Genomic DNA, 21,305 nt, shown 5'->3' with positions numbered 1-21,305 from the left:
GGCTCACACCTCTGCAAGCCATTATTCTGTGGTATATGCAGTGGTACTATGCAAGAGGCTCATAATTCTATCTCACCAACAACTCTTCCCTGGCCAGAATTGTAATTTCCCACATTATATATTCAATCTCAAAATGGAGTTATATAAAAATTAGTTATACAATGACTATGTCTCCATCACCATTTCTGTGACACGGTATGGTAAGGGTGAATAATGGAAAGAAAATCTTAATTTCTTTTAAATTCCCACATAAATCATAAAGAGTATGACCTGAAGGTTTTATGTGGTTCCAGGACAGAAAGAGGGAGGGGAGCTGCACTGCTACTTTGTTCCCCCTTTTGCTCTTCCCAGCTCAGTTTTCTAAAGATATAACAGAATATTAATTAAAAAAGCCCTAACACCATCATCTAAAAATTTAAAAGAAGTGATCTCTACGTAAGTGCTTGCAAATAGTAATAAAAAACTATCTATAACACAGCAGATTTTCCATCTTTTTAAATGTTAAATCTTTAAAAATTGTATGGTGACTGTGAAGATGTTATTAATAATTTCACAGATATAAACTTGTTTTCCCAGGCTCAAGAAAAAAAGTCTATATAAACTTTTGTCTACTCATGTAATCCTCTCTAGTTGCAGAAGAAGTTTAACAAGCATTTGGGTTACTTCTGTTCACATATTCAATAAAGGTGAAGGAAAAAAAATTCTTCTACAGTCAATATAATGAAATGCTTTATTTTCTCTGCACGTGACAGACAAATAGTTGGGCACATACTCGTTACATACGCTTTGAGCTGTGGGACATGAATGAATAATAATGGAGCATGTCATTTGTTGTCAGCTAAAGTAGCAAGAAAAATAATTTCAGTGTTTGTGGTTTTTATTTAACTGTAAATCACATTTGTGTGTAATGTAGTAGTGCCTGTTTTATTTGAGTTCTAAACTATTAGCTCAATTGGGATTAAAAACCACACGTAGTTAAGCAACAAAGATTTCCTTTGTCAAAATGAAGTGTATACTATTGTGTGGTCACTGCCCCTTCATTTCCTCACTGAGTAATTCTCCAGCATTATCGGAAACTCATGGAAGTTGTTTGCAGCTGTACCCATTTCCTATTTCACTTCACTCAGTCTCCAAATCAAACACACACACATGAGATACTGCTTTAAAGGTACGAACAGTGTAAATTGTTATAAACATGTGAGACGGATGATTTCCCCATGAGCTACTATAATTTTATAAATTCAAAGCTCTAATGTTTGCTAGACACTAACTAATAAGCACAGAGCAAAATCCATAGACTAAGAGCTACCAAAACTTTTATCCCCATTTGATAGAACAAACTTTTTATATTAAATAAAAAAAAACACATTATATGGTAGGATTGTATATGCAGAAAAGCTTTTATCTCAGCTTGAAGGTTGTTGTGAACTTCAAAATGTATATTTGAGGTGAATGTATGATTTAGAAAACAAACTGCCACAATCCTAAACTACTGCAGGATCACTTTAGTGTAAGTACTTTCAAAACTTTGGATACTAAAAAAGAACATAGAAAAAAGAAAATATGATCAGAAGTTGAATCAAATAATATTAAATCCTATACAAAACACTAATCTTGAGATTCAGTCACTCAGCTTGGAAATTCCAGAGTCAAGGCTGCAAAGTCATCTGAAGTTGACTTTCTGGTAAGTGTGTGTTAAGATACACAGACTCAGGCCTCGTTCAGATCACAGGACACAGTGTGTTCCAAAATGGGTAATTACTCAATGTTTCTGTTGGAATTCTCTGGATAAGGGAGGCCTTATCTAAATGGTCTAAGTCCTACACCAGCAGATTACTAATTTCAAAGGAATGACTGTGGAATTCTCATAATACTACTTGAAGTGCTTCATAAATATGAACACCTTCACAACACTCCAATGCAATTAGGTAGTACAATTATTCCTATTTTATACCTGCAAAACTGAAGTACTGGGTAGCGAGCACTCAAAAATAATTTTTTGAATTTCCTACCCAGGTTATGAATTCCACTCTAGTTTTTGAATTTATGCACCAACTCTCATATCAAGGCATGAAGCTATGCTTTTGCACTCAGCATTTCTGCATGTCTGACTCAAAATTCTTATATGAAGCAACATCAGGTAGCTCCCTGCCTCATTTGCTATTATTGTTTTCAATTTCTGAACTGAGGGATGGCTTCTGGAGAAAATGTTATTTACTACCCAACTCTGATTCTTTCCCCAAGCCAAATCTAGTCAGTACAATAAATGTAGCAGAAGTCCCAGGGGAGTGGAAGTAAGCAAATCAATTTGGCAAAACAAAAAAACAACAAAAGAAAAAACACATCCAAACCTTATTTCACAGGATAAGAAATTATTTCTGGGCTGAATACATGGACAAGGTAATCAAAAAGAGTGTGAAAGGGTCTTCGTTTATCCTATATATAACTGATTAGGATCCAATCTTTTGTTCAGTAATACTAAGGAGAGCTGGAACTCTTTTAGCTTTGCAAATGGGGTCTTTGCTATTCCATTGTATACCCTGCCACTTAAAAGAAAGCAGTACAAGCTTCTTTCAGATACGTCATCTCAGCAATCCTTGACATACTATTTAGATGAAGCCTGTATCATTGAGGAGTAGCTATCTTTTAAAATAATGACATGGCAAAACAATACTATCTGTGTGAAAATGACACAGAGTAAGGCCTACAGTTCAGTTGTCTTTGTTTGGAGAGTTGAGTTTAATAGTTCTAGCTCTGCAGCAATTAAGGATGTTCTTAGCTCTTACATATCCATGCTTTGACTTTGTTGAACCATTATTGTTGGTCAGTTAAAGCTGAATACCTTTCTTCAAGTTTGCAATCACAGAATCCTACAAATTTCTTCCCAATATCTAATCTAAATCTCCAGTCTTTTAGTTTAAAGCTATTGCCCCATGCCCATCACTACACTCCCAGACAAAGTGTGCCTCCCCAGCTTTCCTATAAGCACCTTTTAGGTATTGGAAAGCTGCTATAAGGTCTCACCAGACTCTTCTCTCCTAGTCTGTTTTCATAGAAGAGGCACTCCAGCCCCTTTACCATCCTTGTTGCCCTCCTCTAGACTCATTCAAATATGTCTATGTCCTTCTTATATTGGTCTCACAGGTGCAGAGCAGAGGGGCAGAATCCCCTCCCTTGCCCTGCTGGCCATGCTGCTTTTGATGCAGCCCAGGATACGGTTGGCTTTTGTGGCTGCAAGCACACATTGCTGGCTCAAGTTGAGCTTCCCGTCAACCAATATCCCTGGTACTTCTCATCTGGGCTGCTCTCAATCCATTCTTCACCCAGACTGTATTTGTGCTTGGGATTGCCCCGCAAGAAAGAATAAAAATAAAATAAAACTACAAAACACAAGAAGCAAGGACAGAACAAGAATTCCATTCCAGTCCACTACAATGTCGCACTGAGGAACTCTAAGTATACATTTTACAATGAGGAGCTGGCTTGGCTACTACCTTTACAATTCCTGCCAGGTACAACAGCAAAAATCATCTAATTCATGCTCCTCTCATTTCTCAGATAGAAATGAAATTACATGTTTCGATTGAAAGCTCTTAGTAAAATGAATACAATAACTCTCTTGAATTGGCACTAACAGATCCATTACTGAATGATTAATCCAATATAGGCTAGCAACTACATAATTCATAAACAGCTTATAAATTATACACTTGTATACAATATTATCAGCTATTATTTGTAGATGCCATACTAAATACCTGTTCTGCTTTCTAAGAACTACTGCATGTTAACCATCATGCTTCAAACATTCCTGATCAAAAGCAACAAAGAAAATCAAGATATTATAATATGAAGGAATAAAAGATGGAACAAAAGCATAAATTTGTCCAGTGCAATTGTGCTCATGTCAAAATAAAAATATTAAATGTTTGCATTGAATATTTTACAAAAACAACCATGGATGTGATTCACTGCGTATAGCTGGAATGCTATAAAGTATGATCTCTGTTTTCAGACCAGTAAGAGACTTGTCTACAAAACAAACGCAATAAGGTTTCCCAAAGGAACCAATACAGATTTTTAAGTAGTTTTTTGAAGAAAAGAGTTTCCAATAACAAGTTTTTAACATCCACATCTAACAAAAAATATATGCAGATGTAAAACAAATACTACATAAGCATTCCATTTAGTCTGAGTCTGAAGTCGATATACTACCCCTGACAGAATTTGCTTATATTAATGAATAAATTGATAATAAAACACCCGCTGAGCTGACAGACTCAAATTAAGGATGTTACACATTTTCCTCTGCTTACTTTGGGTAGGTGAGTACAGTTCTTCAAAAAAGTAGAAGATGAACAGACATGTTTATTAAAGTAAAAGATCTTGTGAAAGGAGAGGAAGATCTCACCGAGATGTAAAATATTTTATTCCCACAAGAGACTGAAGTTGAATCAATGGCTTAAGTGAATCAGCTTATTACTCATTCCCTAACACATAGATTTTTTGCCCAATTTGTTGCTTTCTCAGTCAAAATGTACCCAATTGTATCCAATAGATACCACCTGTACTTGTAGGTAGGTAGGATGGATAGTTGTCAAACTCTACCTGTACACAAGAAGCCTAAGAACTCTTAAAGGCATTTGAATGGTGTAGTATCTGTAATTTACCTATTGCAGCAGATTGTGAATAAAACACCTAGGAAAAAGACATGTTTTCTGATGAGCACTCTGGCAGCTTCCTTATAAGATATTTACTGCCATATAAGCAGAACAATATTATTATAGAACTCTCCATCACCTCTAAAAATGAAAGTTAGCAACTAAAGAGTATTTCAATAATTAATTTTCAAAATCTTTGACCTTCTTAGAAGGCAATTACAAAATGTAAAAAGAAAAAGAAAAAACCCCTACAAGCACATGAGCCACACCCACAGTAAGTAAAAAAATCACTGTTTTCTATTATACATACCAGAAAAAAAAACAACACAGACTGAGTTCTGGAGCACAAAAAAACAGAAAATGTTTACTTTGACATAACTCTTTGCTTTAGAAAATTACATTAACATTGTTAAAAGCACAAACCTTTCCTGGAGCACAATAACTCCAGTTTTAAGTGGTAAGATAAAGCACAGTAGTCCCAGGATGTGTTCTGAATAGCTATCAATTTCTGCCAATTCCAACTCCTTCACAATACCTTTCATATTTAATTATAAGATATTTTGCAAGAAGTTAACTAGATATAAAGTACTTACTCTGACTTTACATAGTTTCATAGAATAGTCTGGGTTGGAAGTGACTCTGAGATCAAGTCCACTCCCAACTCCCCAACAAGAGCAAGGACAGGTTTCTCAAAGACCCATCCAGACTGACTTGGAACACTTCCAACTATGGGACATCCACAACTTCTCTGCACAATTTGTTCCAGTGCCTCACCATGAAAAAATTTCCTCCTTATATCCAGTCTAAATCTATGCTCTTGTAGACATATTCATCTACAGTTCTGTTCAGGTTGACTATGAAAATTGTGCAATTAGTTTTTGCTCTAATTCTTTTCTGGAAATAATATTACGGCAACTATTTTTATTACACTTAGCTAGCTTAAATGTAAAGCAGCTTTTCCTTTTTTTTTTTTTTTTTTTTTCTCCCTCCATAATATGGGAACTCCCAAACTAAAGACAATTGTATTTCATTTACTTTAACCAAAGGCTAAGTGTATCTGAAAAGATTACAAATATCATGCAATATACTGCGTCATATATCCTGTTCCAAAGAGTGAAATAGCATTTCTGCATGCAAAGAAAAACTTAGCAATGCTTCTTTTCAAGGAAGTTATTTCATAACTTAAAATAATAAAAATATTTTGAAGTGCCAATGAAGATCTACTGGAAACTCAGAAACTGATCACTCTAAGAAGCATGCAGATAGCACTTCAGCTAGTAGCACTTTCTTTCCAGCAGATCAGTTAAATCGATACTTCTTGTCATAAAAATAATCTTTCTGTGACAGAAGCACTATCCCCTACAAAGGTCCATGTCAGTTTCTCCACCTAAAAAATCATGCTTACTGCACAAATACACACATGCATCCTATTTTAGAGTCTATAAATTCTAGAAATAAACTAGCTACATGCATGAGAACAGACAGCAGTACTTTACTTGACATAATTTGCATGTAGGTTATTGCTATTTATAACCTATATTACTATAATGTGTGGGAGTTGTAGCCACAGACCATGATACAACAGTGTTTAAATCTATAAAAAGACAGAAAAAGATGGATCCTTGACCTATAGAGGAGACAATAACATAGTATCAGCTGAAATGTATTTTTAGCACTCACCACATATTTTAAGAACCCAAACACTTGTCTTTGCTTTACTTGGACTGAATGCCATTACAGTCCTTGGCTGCAGAGCCAACCAAAGTAACAAACGTAACAGATGCTTAACTTTCACTCTGTCACGTTCAATGTTACAATGGCATACAGTTAAAAGCTTGATTCATATTCCAGACCTATCTCCCTTTCAGCTGGACGGGAAACCTGGGGCCCTGCAAAGGTTTCTCTTCCTCGGACAAATACAGTCAGTGTGACAGCCTGACAAGGTCCAACAAGGGTAACACATTTGCAGAAGCAAACATGACAGGATTTGATCTCACTAATTGTGGTCAAATGTACTCTTCAGCTGAGTCCTGTTTTAATTAACTGAGGGGGATAAAATACACTGTGTTACAACAATAACTGAAATCTTTTAAAGTGATCTTTAAGGTCCTTAACATTGCAGTCCTATTGAAAGAGCTTTCACCCCTAATAAGACTTATCCAGGTTAAACAGATCTGATTGTTAGTAGACAGAAGACTTTAGAAGTAACAAATATGATAACCTCAAAACTCACCTTGATCACTATGTTACTATCTACTGCAGATTTAGTTTCAAACTGAACATGTAGAAGAAAGCAAGAATACCATCCACTAGATGACAAGAAATCTGGTGTCCTGTATAGTATGGGAGACATTGTATGAGGTCTAACTATTTAATTTTCATTGAACTTACCTGAATGTAACTCTGGAAACACAACAGAAATCATCAAGAGAGTTTTTTCCTCTGCCCACCTCTTCTCTTTCCCTCTTCTTGTGTTTATTAACTTTGTCTATCTAACTGTAGCAGTAGTAGACACCAAGGAATTTACCCATCTCTGCTATTCTAACCACCCTCAAAGGCAATATTTCCTCCTCTGCTGAATGTAAATCAGAGGGAGATTTTTTCTTTGCAGTGCTTGTATTGTACAATCTATTGACTTAATTATTTCCATTTGTTTTTCCCCTTTAATGCAGAGCTGAGCAGTACTCCAGACTGCAATACTTACTTCTACAGTATGTATGCCACAATAAAGGCAGGTAAGAAACTCTCTTGACAGAAAATCTTTATTAGCTTTCTATTAAGTGTTCTTTATCACCTCAACATCTTGTGTGTGGGCTCCTTCAAGCTCTCTTTCTAGCATAAATGAGATCACCAGTAAGCTACTGATGTGGAAAACTACAAACTCTGTCTGAAGATAAGTCACAGTCCCTTCCTACACTGATTTTTCTACCCGTAAAATAAGAATAAAGATGTTTCTTCACCTCCAAACTTATGTGAGGCAGGCATGCAATTGTCCGTTACACGAAGTCTGGAAAATGCTACACAAGGGAAGGCAGAGTGGACTTGGAAAGGACTGGAACAAAGAAGAAGAGAAAATGCAGTATAGAAGATATAAGGACATAGCACACAAAAGCAGATCAGCCAATTATATACAGTAAAGAGTAAATGTAGGTAGAATTCATGTTCACTTGCAGTTTGAGCACCAAAGCCAGTCAAATTCTTTCCAGGTAACTCACAGGTACTTTTTTCTGCCTTTTTTTTTTTTTTTTTTTTTTTAACTCAGTATCACTGATTGAGACAAAAATAAATATCAAAGCAGCAGGCAAATGATAAATTCCAAAAACAGAAGGAAGGGAGGAGTAACAGTATAAAGAATGACCACAAAAGTTTTCCTTTTGAAATGTGTGTGAGCAGAGAAAGAAAAAGAAACACCGTTACTGCACCCAGTTTAGATGACTGGTTTTGAATATTTCTTGTTTTATTTCATAGGCTGCCTTTGTTGCAAACCAGCATTTCTGTAAACATAGTCGATATAGGCCTTAACTATACTAAAGACATTCTCTTGCTATAGCTATTTCATATGTACCTGTTGGCAGCGTCTCACAAGTAGACTTACACACTAAGAAATTTTTGTCAGAAATAACCTGAATAACATACCTCTGTTTGCAGTCAGAGCTTTGCTGACACAGCAATTGCAGCTGATGCAGCATGTAAGTCTTTCATACCCTAAGCTGAAACAACTATGAAACAGAATGAAGGCTACAGTGTTAACACAACCTACAAAACACTTTTCACTCATAGTTTGTTGTTTTTTTTTCTCGCTCCTCTAAATCCCCTTGAAATTCCACCCATCAGTGAACAAAGAGCTAAATGAATAACAAGGTTTTTGTCATGCCTTTCTACTTACTAGGCTTGTTACAGATTAAAATCACCATCTATATTCCTATAGCATCTCTAGTCTAAAAATCTCTGGATTCTGAGAAATTTGAGTGAATCAGAAAAGTCTCCTGTAATTTGTACTATAGAACTTGTACTATTTGTACTACCTAAACATAACATATGAAAAGCTGAACCATGCTCTACCCAGCTACCTCTTTTTTAATATCAGGGAAGATTTGCGTAAAAAACATCCAGAATACCTATTTTCTCAATATTCATTCACAAGGGATGGAGAGCAACATTTATGTTGTTTTTAAACTCACTCTGCAGCTTCAGTTTAAATGGATTATTTGTTTGCTGTCTCTCTGCCCTACATATATTTCAGTATTTGTAATTCACAGATACTAAAAGGTGAGCTGTTTCTTGTATTTGTACTTTCCTGTTAAACCCTCAGTAAGTTTTTCTGAAGTTTTCCAATAAAGCACTGAATTCACACTTCCTTTTCACTACACATCAACCACACATATAGATTACCTTCCAGATTTTGTATCTTGTACAGCGGCAACAGTTATGCATACAGCCCGTTGCATTGTCTTGGCTAACACTAGCTGGTGGACAAGACAAAGGGGATGGGCATGGGCTAATAAACTATGAATGAAAATTTGAAGAGAGAGATCACTAAAAACAGTTTGGATGAAGCCAAGCTAAAACATTCTAAGAGCACAATTACAGCACTGCAAATGCAAATGGACACTGACTAGTCTAAAGCTAAGCTACTCCGAAGTAAGCCTTCCCTAAATGTGCAGGGTGCGGATGTCAAGTACTTTGAACAGTTTCACTCTCGGATAGTCTTCTACAGGCTTGTAAACATTACTGATATTGACAGAGACCAAGATACCCATTTATAACTACTTTGAAGCATGGTTACAATATTAGAGATGTTGATTTTGTCCATTTTATGTATTTATGCAAATAAATTGATTCGCTCATATTTAAAATAAAACATTGTGTTGTACTTACCAGTTTTGGGGTTTATCGAAAAGAATCCTTGTGGATTTCCACTTGTAATCTTGTAGGTTAACTTTTCACTTGAGCTAGAATCTGGATCAAATGCCTCAATCTGAATGACAGATACATCTTTAGGTGAATTTTCCATGACCTCTGGGTAATAAACTGGTTCTGTTGTCTGAGGAGCATTGTCGTTAACATCACCAACTTCTATGTAGATTTCAATGAAAGATGATAAAGGCACAACACCTTGGTCTGTTGCATAAACAGTCAACCAGTAATGTGAAGTAGTCTCACGATCCAGGCGATCAGCTGTCTCAATAATACCTGTTTAACAGGACAAAAGATAAACAGAGAACGATCAATAAATATACAGAAGTTTGCAGAAACAGAGCAAGCAACAAGCTTAGAAAATGAGAAAAAAATCAACAAGTTCAGGATAGCTGACATTGATTCTACAAGCTGTGTTAATATACACACACAAGCATTAAAGCTAACCTGAAAACACCAAAACCAAAATCAATAAAACAGTTTTCAACAATTACGTGTTCCAGATATTAAAGCAATATATTACTTAACTTCCTTTCCATTGTCTTTTGAGATTTATCAGATCAATTAACACTATTGAAAAAAAAAAAAAAAAAACAAACTATTTTGCCAGAAGGATTAAATATAATGGGTAATACACAATTTTGGGGGGCTTGAATGACTCTCTTATTAATATACTGAACATTATAGTATATCAAACTATCTGATTTGGATACCAGACTCTTGATCTGTTTACTGTTATACATATTAATATACTTAAATATAAAACATTCTTATCTACATGCCCAAATAAATGATTTAACTGAATTTTCTTAATGTGCATAAGTATTTAGGCTCATGCAGAAATCTCACAGAAAAGGAAAACAAAGTTAGACCTGAAGGCAACCTTTGTAGCATTATGACCAACCACTGGTTGCCATTACTTTGAGAATAGAAAGCAACACCTAGCTCATTTTAGCACCCATAAAATGAATTACCATTTACGGAACAGCTAGACAAACCTCATACAGCAGTTTGTCTGAACCAGAACTAAATAAATAATGAGGGGCTCAAATTTTTATCCACTGTGAAGGAAATACAGCCCTGTTTTTACAAGCACCTTAGTCTACAATCTACAGTCATAAAATGCATATGTTGTATATCAAAAAATTGTGACATGGCATAACTTATTTGTCAAGGGATGAACGTTACACAGATTCACAGAGTTACTGCACCATAAAACTGCACTTTTATTTTCTTAATCGAGTTGCTCTTACTGGCTGTCTTAATCAATCATTTTCTAGATAGAACTTAAAATGAAGCTAAATACATTCCAGAGGAAGGAAGAGACCAACACCTTGCAGCCGCTCCTGTGGTAATCTCGAAAGGCTCTGACATGGCTCTTATTTTTTCTTATACTGATAAGAAAAAATGTTATTATATACTCTAATATTATACCTAACCTAATTTGGACTGGAGTTCAGATGAGCCAAAATGTCACCATGGATCCCAGTTTTGGGCTTTTGATATAGTCATATGACGTGACTACGCATGGTGTGGCCCTTGTCCTGAGCCCAGCCACTCACAAAACATGCATACTGTCAGTTAAATAACACTCTGATGAACTATGCCACTATCCTTTCACAATAAATCCTACAAAAAATGAATAACTATAGATATGATTTCCTTCACATATCCCAGACATTTTTATTTTTTAAATATTCAGGCTAAACAAAATTAGATAAATATTGAGGAATTACTCATTTACTCATTACTTTCTTTGCTTTTTCCGAGAATGTATGAAGGGTTGACCATCTTATATTTTAAGATGTCAGTAAGATCTTAGGAGGGCTGGAAGAAACAGTGTCTAATACCTAAACCTGCACAATGCACATATATAGCATTTTAAGCAACACAGTATCCCAGAACTACCACCAGGTGTCAGTATGGAAATTGGTTGCATACAGTCTCAGACCACTGGGATGAAAGGGGCAGGTAACACACTGCAATTTGAAAAAAAAAAATAAAAAAAATCTATATGCATTAGATACAAGTTTTCTTGAAAGCTAACTGGTGGCTTTATAAATTCCTTCTTTGCAGAGGAACACCGTCAGAAACCAAGTCAAGGTGTTCACTTTAGGGCGCTGACATTTTACAATTCATCTCTTTAGCTCAGTATTTATTTGCATTGTTTAATTGTAGTTTGTTATAAAAAAAAATCCTATAAAGACGCTGCTTTGTGCTGTGGCTAATAGCACCATTTCTCAATTTAATATAAAGAGTGATTTTAAATAGGATACCATGAACTTGCTCTCTCAAAAAAGGAGACCTAGTCTTGAGCACAGTTACCTAGATTCTGGTTTTGTAACTTGCTTATGTTACACCTTTTGCATTTCTCTGCTTCAGCCAGGAGACTTGCCCGGGAGTAAGTAAATGTGTTAATTCTTGTGGCCTCATTTCTAAACCTAAATGCTGGATGTGGCATGCAAACACTTCATCTTCAGTCTGGGTAGATTCCGTGCATGCCTCAGAAAATTTTGTAAAACATTCATGTCCTCCCAAACACAAGCCTAGCCTGTTGTAATTCCCTCTTTGCAGGGCCTCCAGCAATGCTGCTCTGTTGCTTGCAGTCTGTGCAGAGCACAGTGGTGATGCTTACGTGCTGAACTGAGCAACCATTATCATTTTACACCTGCCCTGCATTCCTAACAGTAACTACATCAGAAGTGGCAGATTAATTTTAAGATAGCCTTGCCTGATATTAAAGAAACAGAGAAAGAGACTCTTGCAGTAGTGGAGCTCTCCTGCAATCTGCTCACCTGGCATTTACAGATTCTACCACCTTAATTATCAAAGCCTCCCTCAAGGAAAGGAAGACTGAACCAATTATGCTTTCGTGAACTGCCATTTCTCATGTCTCTGTTCTCTTATATCACGTATTCTAAAGGGGGAAAGGGAAGAAAAAAGTACCACACCAAACCAACAACAGTAAGTATTTCAGAAAGAAATATGTAGAAGCATTACTGGGATACAGGAATAGTGACTAATTTTACAGTAGAGAAAATGGACAACTTTATTTTCAGTTCATTTTTCGTTTCAAGTTAGTTCTGCCTATCTGGCATTACTGCTGCGTATTTGACACTGACTTTTGCAGAAATGCCCAATGAAAAGGGCTGCAATCTGTCTGAGTACCTGACTACTCAACAAGTCATATAACACAGATTTTCGTCCAACAGGGTAGCTCTGGTTTTCAGAATTTCTCCATTTTTCTACAGGGTCACTGATATGCTGTGTGCAAAAGTAACACAAAATGTTATTCAGTAAAAATTAGTCTTCCATTTTTCTCATGTTTCTTACCCAACAGACACTGAATTGCTGGATGAACATTTTCTCTCTATGCTCTGCTGTTTATAACCACAAATGGAAGTATAAAGTAGCTAGAAAGAACATATTATGAGCATTCAGATATGTGAAAAAGCCTATGTAACTGTTTACATTTTACTGTTATTAACAGATTAATTCCTAATCAAACAGTAGAGGCAAAGGTTACTTAAAAAAAAAACATAAAAAAAATACTCCACCCCTCCCACTTAAAGAGTTTAAGATAGATGGAATAGACAGGCATGTATGCAAGTTGGAAAATGTATTAGATGGACATCACACATGACAAGTGGATTACTTTGACAATATTAAAATGAAGACCCAAAATAACATACCTCCGGTATAAAAAACATGTAAAAGAAGAACGGAGGATATAGAGCAAAAATTTCCTTTCATTGCTTGCATGTTGAGGGGGTGGGGGAGCTCACCACACCTTGTTCTTCTTCATTACTCAGAGCTCGGCAAGCAGATAGAGAATGCATGACTGGTCTATTAATGTGACTCAACTTTCTGCACTTTGCTGCCACCCAACAATAAAATGGAGCAGATACTGATCCGGTACACAAGCCTGGGTGGAGATTGGGAGGGGTGGGGGGGAAGCACTGACTACCAAAACCTGAATTCTTCTGGTCCTGCCTCAGCACTTTTGTCAGAAAACACAATCAGAAGAACTTGGATTTTTTCCCCTCTAACATTACTGCACAATCTGACCTCACACCAGTCATTACAGCAGATAATGATGAGAAATCAAACATCAAAAAAGTGATAAACCAATCCAAGTAAGAGTTAATTTGTTTTAATCTTACAATCAGCTAGATCCATTAAGTATCAGCAAGATGTTAATCAGTATCATCAATTTCAGCAGCAAGTTTCGTCTTCTTCGAAGTACTTTTGCCTTTTTCTTCCAGTGGTGCAAATCGCATTTAGGGAGTACAGAAGTGCTTCTATTATATTTTCAATGTGTTAAAGGCTCTATCTCCAACTCTTCTCACATCCAAAAAAAATTTTTAGTCAGCAAATTTCCTATTCTCTATACTGAGAGCAAATCAGTAAATTTGACTTTTACATGCCATTTGCTTTTTATGTAGCAAGACAAGTAGATAAATCTTCCACAGAGTTCCACCAGAGAATCTTTAGCATGCATGATAATCCCAAAGACCTGTAAATATTATTGTTCATAAAATATGTTGAAATGAGTATTCCAAAAACATTTTCACTTCGCTGGACATGCAATCTTTAAGCTTCTCAGGTGGTTAGGATAAAAATAAATTCATATTCATCAGTTGCTAACTGCCAAAGGGGAATACAAAAGAGCTCTGATGAAATGTTTCTCAGTCATTTGCAAGACGACAGTGGAGTTTTACAATCTCCGTGAGTCTGAAATTTTAGGCCAGATATTGCTACTATTTGATGCAACTGGACTTTTCTGTTGATTTTATTATAAGAAGGAAAAAGTCCTAAGTGAATACTATACTATACGGAAATAAGACAGCATTCAGTATGGAGGAACATGCTGGTTTAAGAATACAGCAAATGGAGAAAAATTAGAACATTAACCCCACTCAGGCCAAGAACCAACATCACTTCCAACTTTAATCCCATAACCCAAATCACTAAAACCAGTCACTCTTAAAACAAAAATAAACATATAAATCCATCTCAAATCTCACAGTCTTACCTTTGCCAATTCTATCTGATTAACAAATGCCTAAACTATAATACCTCCAATTCCCAGGGATGATCCTCCTTAAGTGTACTTATCCATGAGAACTCTCATTAACAATATTAATGATTCTGTAATGGAAATCAAAACCTGCAATCATTTCTCAGCAAAGCATGAAAATACAGTTTAGTAGAACTTGCCCTGGGAGCAGCATTTAAACCACACTAAGAGAAATCCCTGGCCTGGAACATGATTCTTGAAATCTGATTACAAACTTAATTAATCTAAATTCTAATAAGCTGGACAAATCAAAAAGCTTCTTCAGCTGCCGAAATGCCATCTCTGAGGGGAAAAGGCAATATTTTAAGAACTGCAGGAACACAGGTTTTGATCAAATATGACCGTCAATGAACAGCCAATCTCAATTAAAGATTTAAAAAAAAGAGTAGATTAAGCACGTTATTACCAACGGCATGCTGTCCCTCAGCGGCACAAGCCTGCATTTACACCAACACAGACTGTAACTTTGGCTCGAGTTCTGACCAAAGAGTAAGTCACTTACTCTTGTAAGCCATCACTAAAGTCTACACAATCTTTTCAATTAAAAATAGAATTAGGGGTGGTATTCAGCTTAGTACATACTGCCATTTACTACCTGAATCTCTCTTACCACTACATAGGCTGCATATAGTTTTCTATAAAGTTACCAATATTTATAATATTAGTTTTTATGTGGACAAGGGTCAAAAGAACCCCATCTCAAAAGTCTGCATTTTTTTCTGGTCAAATTGCTGCTTTAAGTTTTGTGGAACTTCACTTTGGCATTTAGAACAATGAAATAATCACATCAGAGTCCTTGATTAGTGGTTTGGTGTGGTTGTTGTTTTCTTTTTGTTTCTTTTTAAAGTAAAATCTTACTAAATATTACAACATTGTCATGCTTTGTCTTCTAACAATAAGACATTTATATCATCTTTTTCCGTGAGCTGTATAAATAGAGAGGCTATAACAGATCTGATAGGATGAGGAAAAAATAAAATAAAAATAAAGAGCATCCAAGCATCCAGGATAGAAGACATGGTACTTATCTGCTTCTCTGCAGTCCCCAGAGGAGTCTAAGAACATCCATACTCTTTCGTTCTCCTTTTCCCCTTAAGTAATTTCTAGAGGCACAGTCAAACCAGGACAGTAGGCAAATGCAACCCTGTGTATTATGTATGTTGTTGTTTTTTCCTCCACTTTATACAAAGTAGTTTTGGGGGAAGCAAAGGGGTGAGGGGAATAAAAATTTAGTAACAGTTATGGTGCACGAGATAAAAGAAACTACAGCAGACCGGGGCACACTACTTACAAGTACTATACCTGTCTGTAGTACCTGGTACAAATTGTGATTCTAGAACTAATTATCACCAGTGAAATATCTCAGATCCTTTCCACTTTTAATACAATTTAAAAAATCCTCTAGCCAATTTATCTATATTTCTGATGGGCCAGACAACCTCTTACCACTACTACAGTCCGACACTGAAAATGCCATGAAGTATCTAAATATGGCCATATGTACAGCCAAGTAGTCCTATGTGCCATAGAGTACACTGAAAAGAGAAAGCTTTGACACATGGAACATACTGAATTTCCAAATGGGGAAAATAAAATAAGAAAAAGAAAACCTTACTTTCCCTGTGGCTGCTGTGCTACTGTAACTTAGGTCTCTACAGAGCATCCTGTGAGGAACAACTAAGCCTTAAGCCTACAGTTCCTTTACAACAGCATCCGATGCCAACGAAATTTAATATTATTTGATCAGCCAAATAATAACCACTTAACAAAACCAAAACAAACAAGGCAGCACAATAAAACATTGGTCTTTATACTACACAAACCAACTGTCCTTAAGTACTGAAGATTTTGAGTATGTCCTGTCACAGAGACAAGGAACTATTCAGCACTTAAAATGTCAGTTGAAAAGACCAAAATCTCCATCCTGTGAACTTGAAACAATCTCCTGCTGAAGAAGGAATGGAATGAGATTCTTTTTGCCGAAGTGAAATGTCAGCTTGTGCCCTGTATAAACAGGGCAGTGTGCCAAAAAAGGCTCTGCACTCTAACTTGTGAAATACTAAAGACCTGCGGCTGGCAGCACAAACTTTTACAAATGATATACAACCTCTCTCTTGTAAGAGTGGTAGTATTTTGATAAATAAACTGAACTGGAAAAGTGCTAGCCTTCTCTACCTGTATCACATGTGCACTCGTAACAGGAAGCATCACCTGTTTATGCTTCTATGGAACAAAGTGCAAGAGCCACCCAGAGAAATATGGTTTGAACTTGTAGTAATTTAAAAACTTACCACTGACAATACAAGCTACACACATATCAGATGCAAGAAGTCTGATTCACACAACAGACTAAACTGTATTGTTTCAGAATATAAATAATCCTTGGTTACAGCCCTGAAGGAGAGGAAGAAGTTGCAGCAGCTATTGCTTGCCTTTGAATCACACATAAATGGGAGGTGTTCGCTACTCTTCTCTCTCCTCTTCTCCAGGAGCATCTCATTAGGCACACTCAGGAAGACTGCAGCCTAGCAACAAGCCATCAATATTGCATTTTGCATAACTCATGAAGAATTCAAATTACTTGTTTGCAAACATCCAAGGAATATGAATATGCATCACTAAGAATTCAATTTAGTTTGAAACAGTTGCATTGTTTCTTTTTAACAATTCAGTGATTCTTTGATTTTGCCTGAGTATAGTTGAACCTGAAGTTAACACATTCTGATTTCTTTTTTCAGTAACTTGGTGCCTTTACCTTTTGTGTGTATCCTGGATAACTGCTTTCCAAAAACAATATTAAAAACAAAACCTTAACCCTCCAGAAAAACAACTACCTTTGAAAAATTCTGCAGCAGGTTATGTTCACAGGCTATAGAGTTAGGATTATTACTTGCAGCCCAAAAGGCTTTAAATGTCATCTATCGTGTCATCAATATTTCTTTTAACATTTACAGCTTGTCACATGTTTAGATTTTATGTAATTATTTATTTAGACACTAAATATGTTTCTATACAGTGGTTGTATCCTAGTTTTTTCTTTTAAAAAACATATTTCTTGCATATGTTATTGAAGATAAGTAATAAAATATCAGATTTTATAATTTCTGCTTCAGCAAACTCAGAAAATCTCTCTCAGGACTACCTAGGGAAAAAAACACTAAAAATAAGCTGAAATTTATATACCGGAATCACAAGTCTTTTGTCACCCTTTATAAAAGCAGATACCCAGAAACTTGAATGAAACTTCTGTATTTATAGCTCTTTGACACAGAAAGCTGGATAAGTTTCATGTCATCTTGTGTACTACCAGCTGAAAAATCATGCTCAGACAGTACTGTTAAATGGAAAGCAACTCTAGTTATGGTTTCAAGGACAAATGGCTCATTTTCTAGCATAAATCACTGCTTAGAAAGTTTCAAATAACTTCTCACTAGCAGTATTAGCAAGCTGATGCAACTGTAATGAATTCGCACCAGTTCTTTAACTGGTAGATGACATTTCACTGTGGAGCTGCAGGAACTTCAAACATGTCATGTCCACCAATGCTTGTGCTCTTTCCAGGGTCCAGTTATTGCAAGTTCAGAAAGGTGGAAGGGGAAAAATAATACCGTAGGGCATACATGGTCCCTAGAGCACACACAACTTTTTAGACCATGTAGAAAGTAGTATTATCACCATTAGAACAGATCTGCGATTTTAACAGAAAAAAATAATAATGAACTAAAAGCTCAAGCATAATCAGTTTTATGATTATGATTTTTATCACAAAATTATGAATGTTATGATTTAGGAATTCTGACCTGGTTTGTACCTCAAATTTAACTCCACTGAAATGGTGAAATATAACAAAGGATACAGCCAAATCCAGTTTTCTACCATTACTTTAAGTAAATTTGATATAAGTTTTAAAAACTCGCAAATTCCATAATATAATGTATGAAAAATGAAATAATTTCTGTCTATGACACTAATGTAACGACAGTGAGACTAGTTGTTGGAACAGCCAAAAATTAGTAGTGTCCAGTCGAACCTGGCAGACTCACCTTCATAAATGCATACAAATTCCCAATGCATTCATAATAAAACAGTATTTTGGGACAAAAACTTGGCATCCAGAGAACCTCAGCATATGGTCAAACCCAGACCTTGACATAAAGCTTAAAACACGGAACAGTTTATGCATTGCTTCTGAACTATGAACAGATGGCAGCAGTTTGAATTGTGTTGGAGAGAAAGGGTCACTATTGATCTCCCCTATGTGCAGCTTATAAATGAGATAGATACAGATATTTTAAGAAGAAATACAGAACGTTCAATAGCTTAGAGAGCAGCTATTACTTAATCAAATACCTAGAGGTAGTATGAAGACCTAGGAGAAAAGATGCGCACAGTTAAAACTCTGCAAACGCAGGACTCTATTTTAAAACATTAAGAAAACAGATTTTGCACATCTTAGTTAAGGAGGCAAAGCAGAACACATTAGGGTCCAAGAAAAAGATTTATAAATAATTAGACCCAGCAAGGTTTTGGCTTCCAGTTCTTGCCACATTGCTTTCAGCACATTTGTACAAAAACAAGTCAAATGAACTGAAAACAGTGTTTAGTCTGTTCTAAAGAAGTTCTAAAAATACTTTCTTTAAACTGTCTACATAAAAGATTATGCCCAGAAATTATGACTCCATACTAATGTAGTCTGGGCTAAAAGTAATAAACGTGTTAAGGCCCCCAAAGATTGTGAACTTGCTTTCAGGAAGTCAGGGGGTGGCGAGGGGGAATTTTTGCAATTAGAAGATCCCTGACGGGGTTGCCTTAGAACTCGGCTGATTACTTCCAGTTCAAAAACTCTTTTGGGACAATGGCAGACAGCTCCTATTGTCAGCTTCATTTACGGTTATTTTAATAGCTCCAGCTTATTTCTGTCAGCTAGGCTACTTGTACATCAGGCTTTCAAACAGGCACTCTAATTGTTATATGGGGAGGAACAGTTCCATATTGCTGAAGCTCAGTGTAGAGGGAAAACCTCCCCCGATGACATTAGGGAAACAAAGCATCAGCTCCTATGACAATGAGAAAAATTATTGTAATACTACTACATACAAACTATATTTCTTTGAAGAGAGCATGTAAAACAAGCTTTGTTACTGATGCGATCAGTCATATGTTATTTGAGAGAAAACATGCTGCAAAACATGACTCCACCATGGAAGCTTTTGGAAACCAGCATTACTGCAGGTTTGTGAAATATTAGCGAACACAGAAATGGCCAGCAGATTGTGGGCCGAACGCTGTTCTCAGTATCCACAAAAGCAGTTCATCTCACCCTCTAGCACGAGCAAACTGCAGAAATGTGATGCACATCATAGTCCCAGTTGTCCACCCCCTTACTCAGGGTGAACACTTGTCTTCAATTAGATACAACAGGTTTCTGTGTCCCAAGGAATATAATTACACAATTGTCATAAAAATTGGAATCATTCAATATATTTAAACAAAAATACTTTGGGATAATGTTGGCTACACTATTCAGTTACCTTTAAATCCTGCTCTCTTAAACACTGGTCATGCAATTGTAGAAGTTTGACTGAAGCTGTCTGAGATTTAGAAACAAATAAAGGGTTGTATGGGCCTAGGATTTGTTTACCCAAGAACAAAATGTTACTTCATCAATTTTTTTGTGTGTGTGTGTATGTACTTGCTTGTGTATCAGCAAGTTTGTAAGAATGTGTATGTATACTCACATATAAATAAGCAAGTATCCTTAAGAACAGCAGCTTCACCCAGTAAGAATCTTAACTTTGCTGTCAGCCTTCCCAGTACTAAAGAATTGTTGACAATGTGAATAGTTGTGTTACCACTCCAATAAATTTAACTGGGAAACGGGGAGCCTCTGAAGGGGAAATTCCTCTGCAAACAGCCTCAGGAATTTCAAAACTAACTGGAGTTGACAGATTAACCTAGGTCCCCCCTTAGGCAGAAGAAGAGGCTACAAGGAAAATAATGAGACACACGGGGAAGCCAATTACACACAGGAAAAACATATTTAATTGTACAGAAAGTGATTTTGTTGATCCAGAAGGATGCAGTTGTTTAGGCCTCTGCAAACTATTAAAATACCTGGACAGTTCTACAAGTATATTTGCTTTTTGTCTGTAAATCTCAATGTTCAACAACTGTCCTAAATAAGGAAAATTGTCCTAAGCAACCCAAAAATCTTTCTCCAGCATACAGCACATTTCTCTCACATTCCCTTTTTGGTTGCAATTTGAACAATTGCAGTCTACCTCATACTACTTCCATATAAATAATTTTGAAAGCCTAACAAGTTATGCAGAGCAGTCCCATTGTGCAGTAAGAAGCAATTACAGCCGCGTTTCACAGCACCACTGGCTCATGACTTATTACATGCAGGAACAGAAGTTTAGCACGTGCGTGGTAGCTATACTAATTTGTGTATTGAACTACTGCAATTGTGGTTCAAGCTTTCAGTCTCCAGCCTATTTTCAGGTGCAGAAACTAATTGGGAACAGTGACAGTTGCCAGAACAAGTCTGTGCTAGAAAGCATACTGATACACATGAAAAGACAAGAAAAGCATGCTGTGGAAGTACTGCAACCCAGGCTGCCATTGCTGTTCGTGTTATTACTCCA

The 21,305-nt window shown here is 36.2% G+C and overlaps 1 protein-coding gene across 7 annotated transcripts in view; it reads right to left on the bottom strand.

Moving 5' to 3' along the window:
* The window catches only part of FAT1 (FAT atypical cadherin 1), a 108,767-nt gene that overhangs the window by 63,606 nt on the left and 23,856 nt on the right, over positions 1–21,305 (bottom strand). For all 7 annotated transcript variants that reach the window (XR_011808966.1, XM_072037171.1, XM_038178995.2 and 4 more), the window contains exon 3: positions 9,540–9,854. Coding sequence is in view for 6 of the 7 variants with exons in the window: in XM_072037171.1 (XP_071893272.1) it covers positions 9,540–9,854 (315 nt within the window). In the remaining variant the exon portion in view is untranslated. The remainder of the gene's footprint in view (positions 1–9,539; positions 9,855–21,305) is intronic.

This window comes from Anas platyrhynchos, chromosome 4, assembly GCF_047663525.1.
Source record: "Anas platyrhynchos isolate ZD024472 breed Pekin duck chromosome 4, IASCAAS_PekinDuck_T2T, whole genome shotgun sequence".
NCBI lineage: Eukaryota > Metazoa > Chordata > Aves > Anseriformes > Anatidae > Anas > Anas platyrhynchos.
The sequence above is the reverse complement of the archived record's forward strand: the minus strand, read 5'-3'. Positions and strand labels throughout refer to the sequence as shown.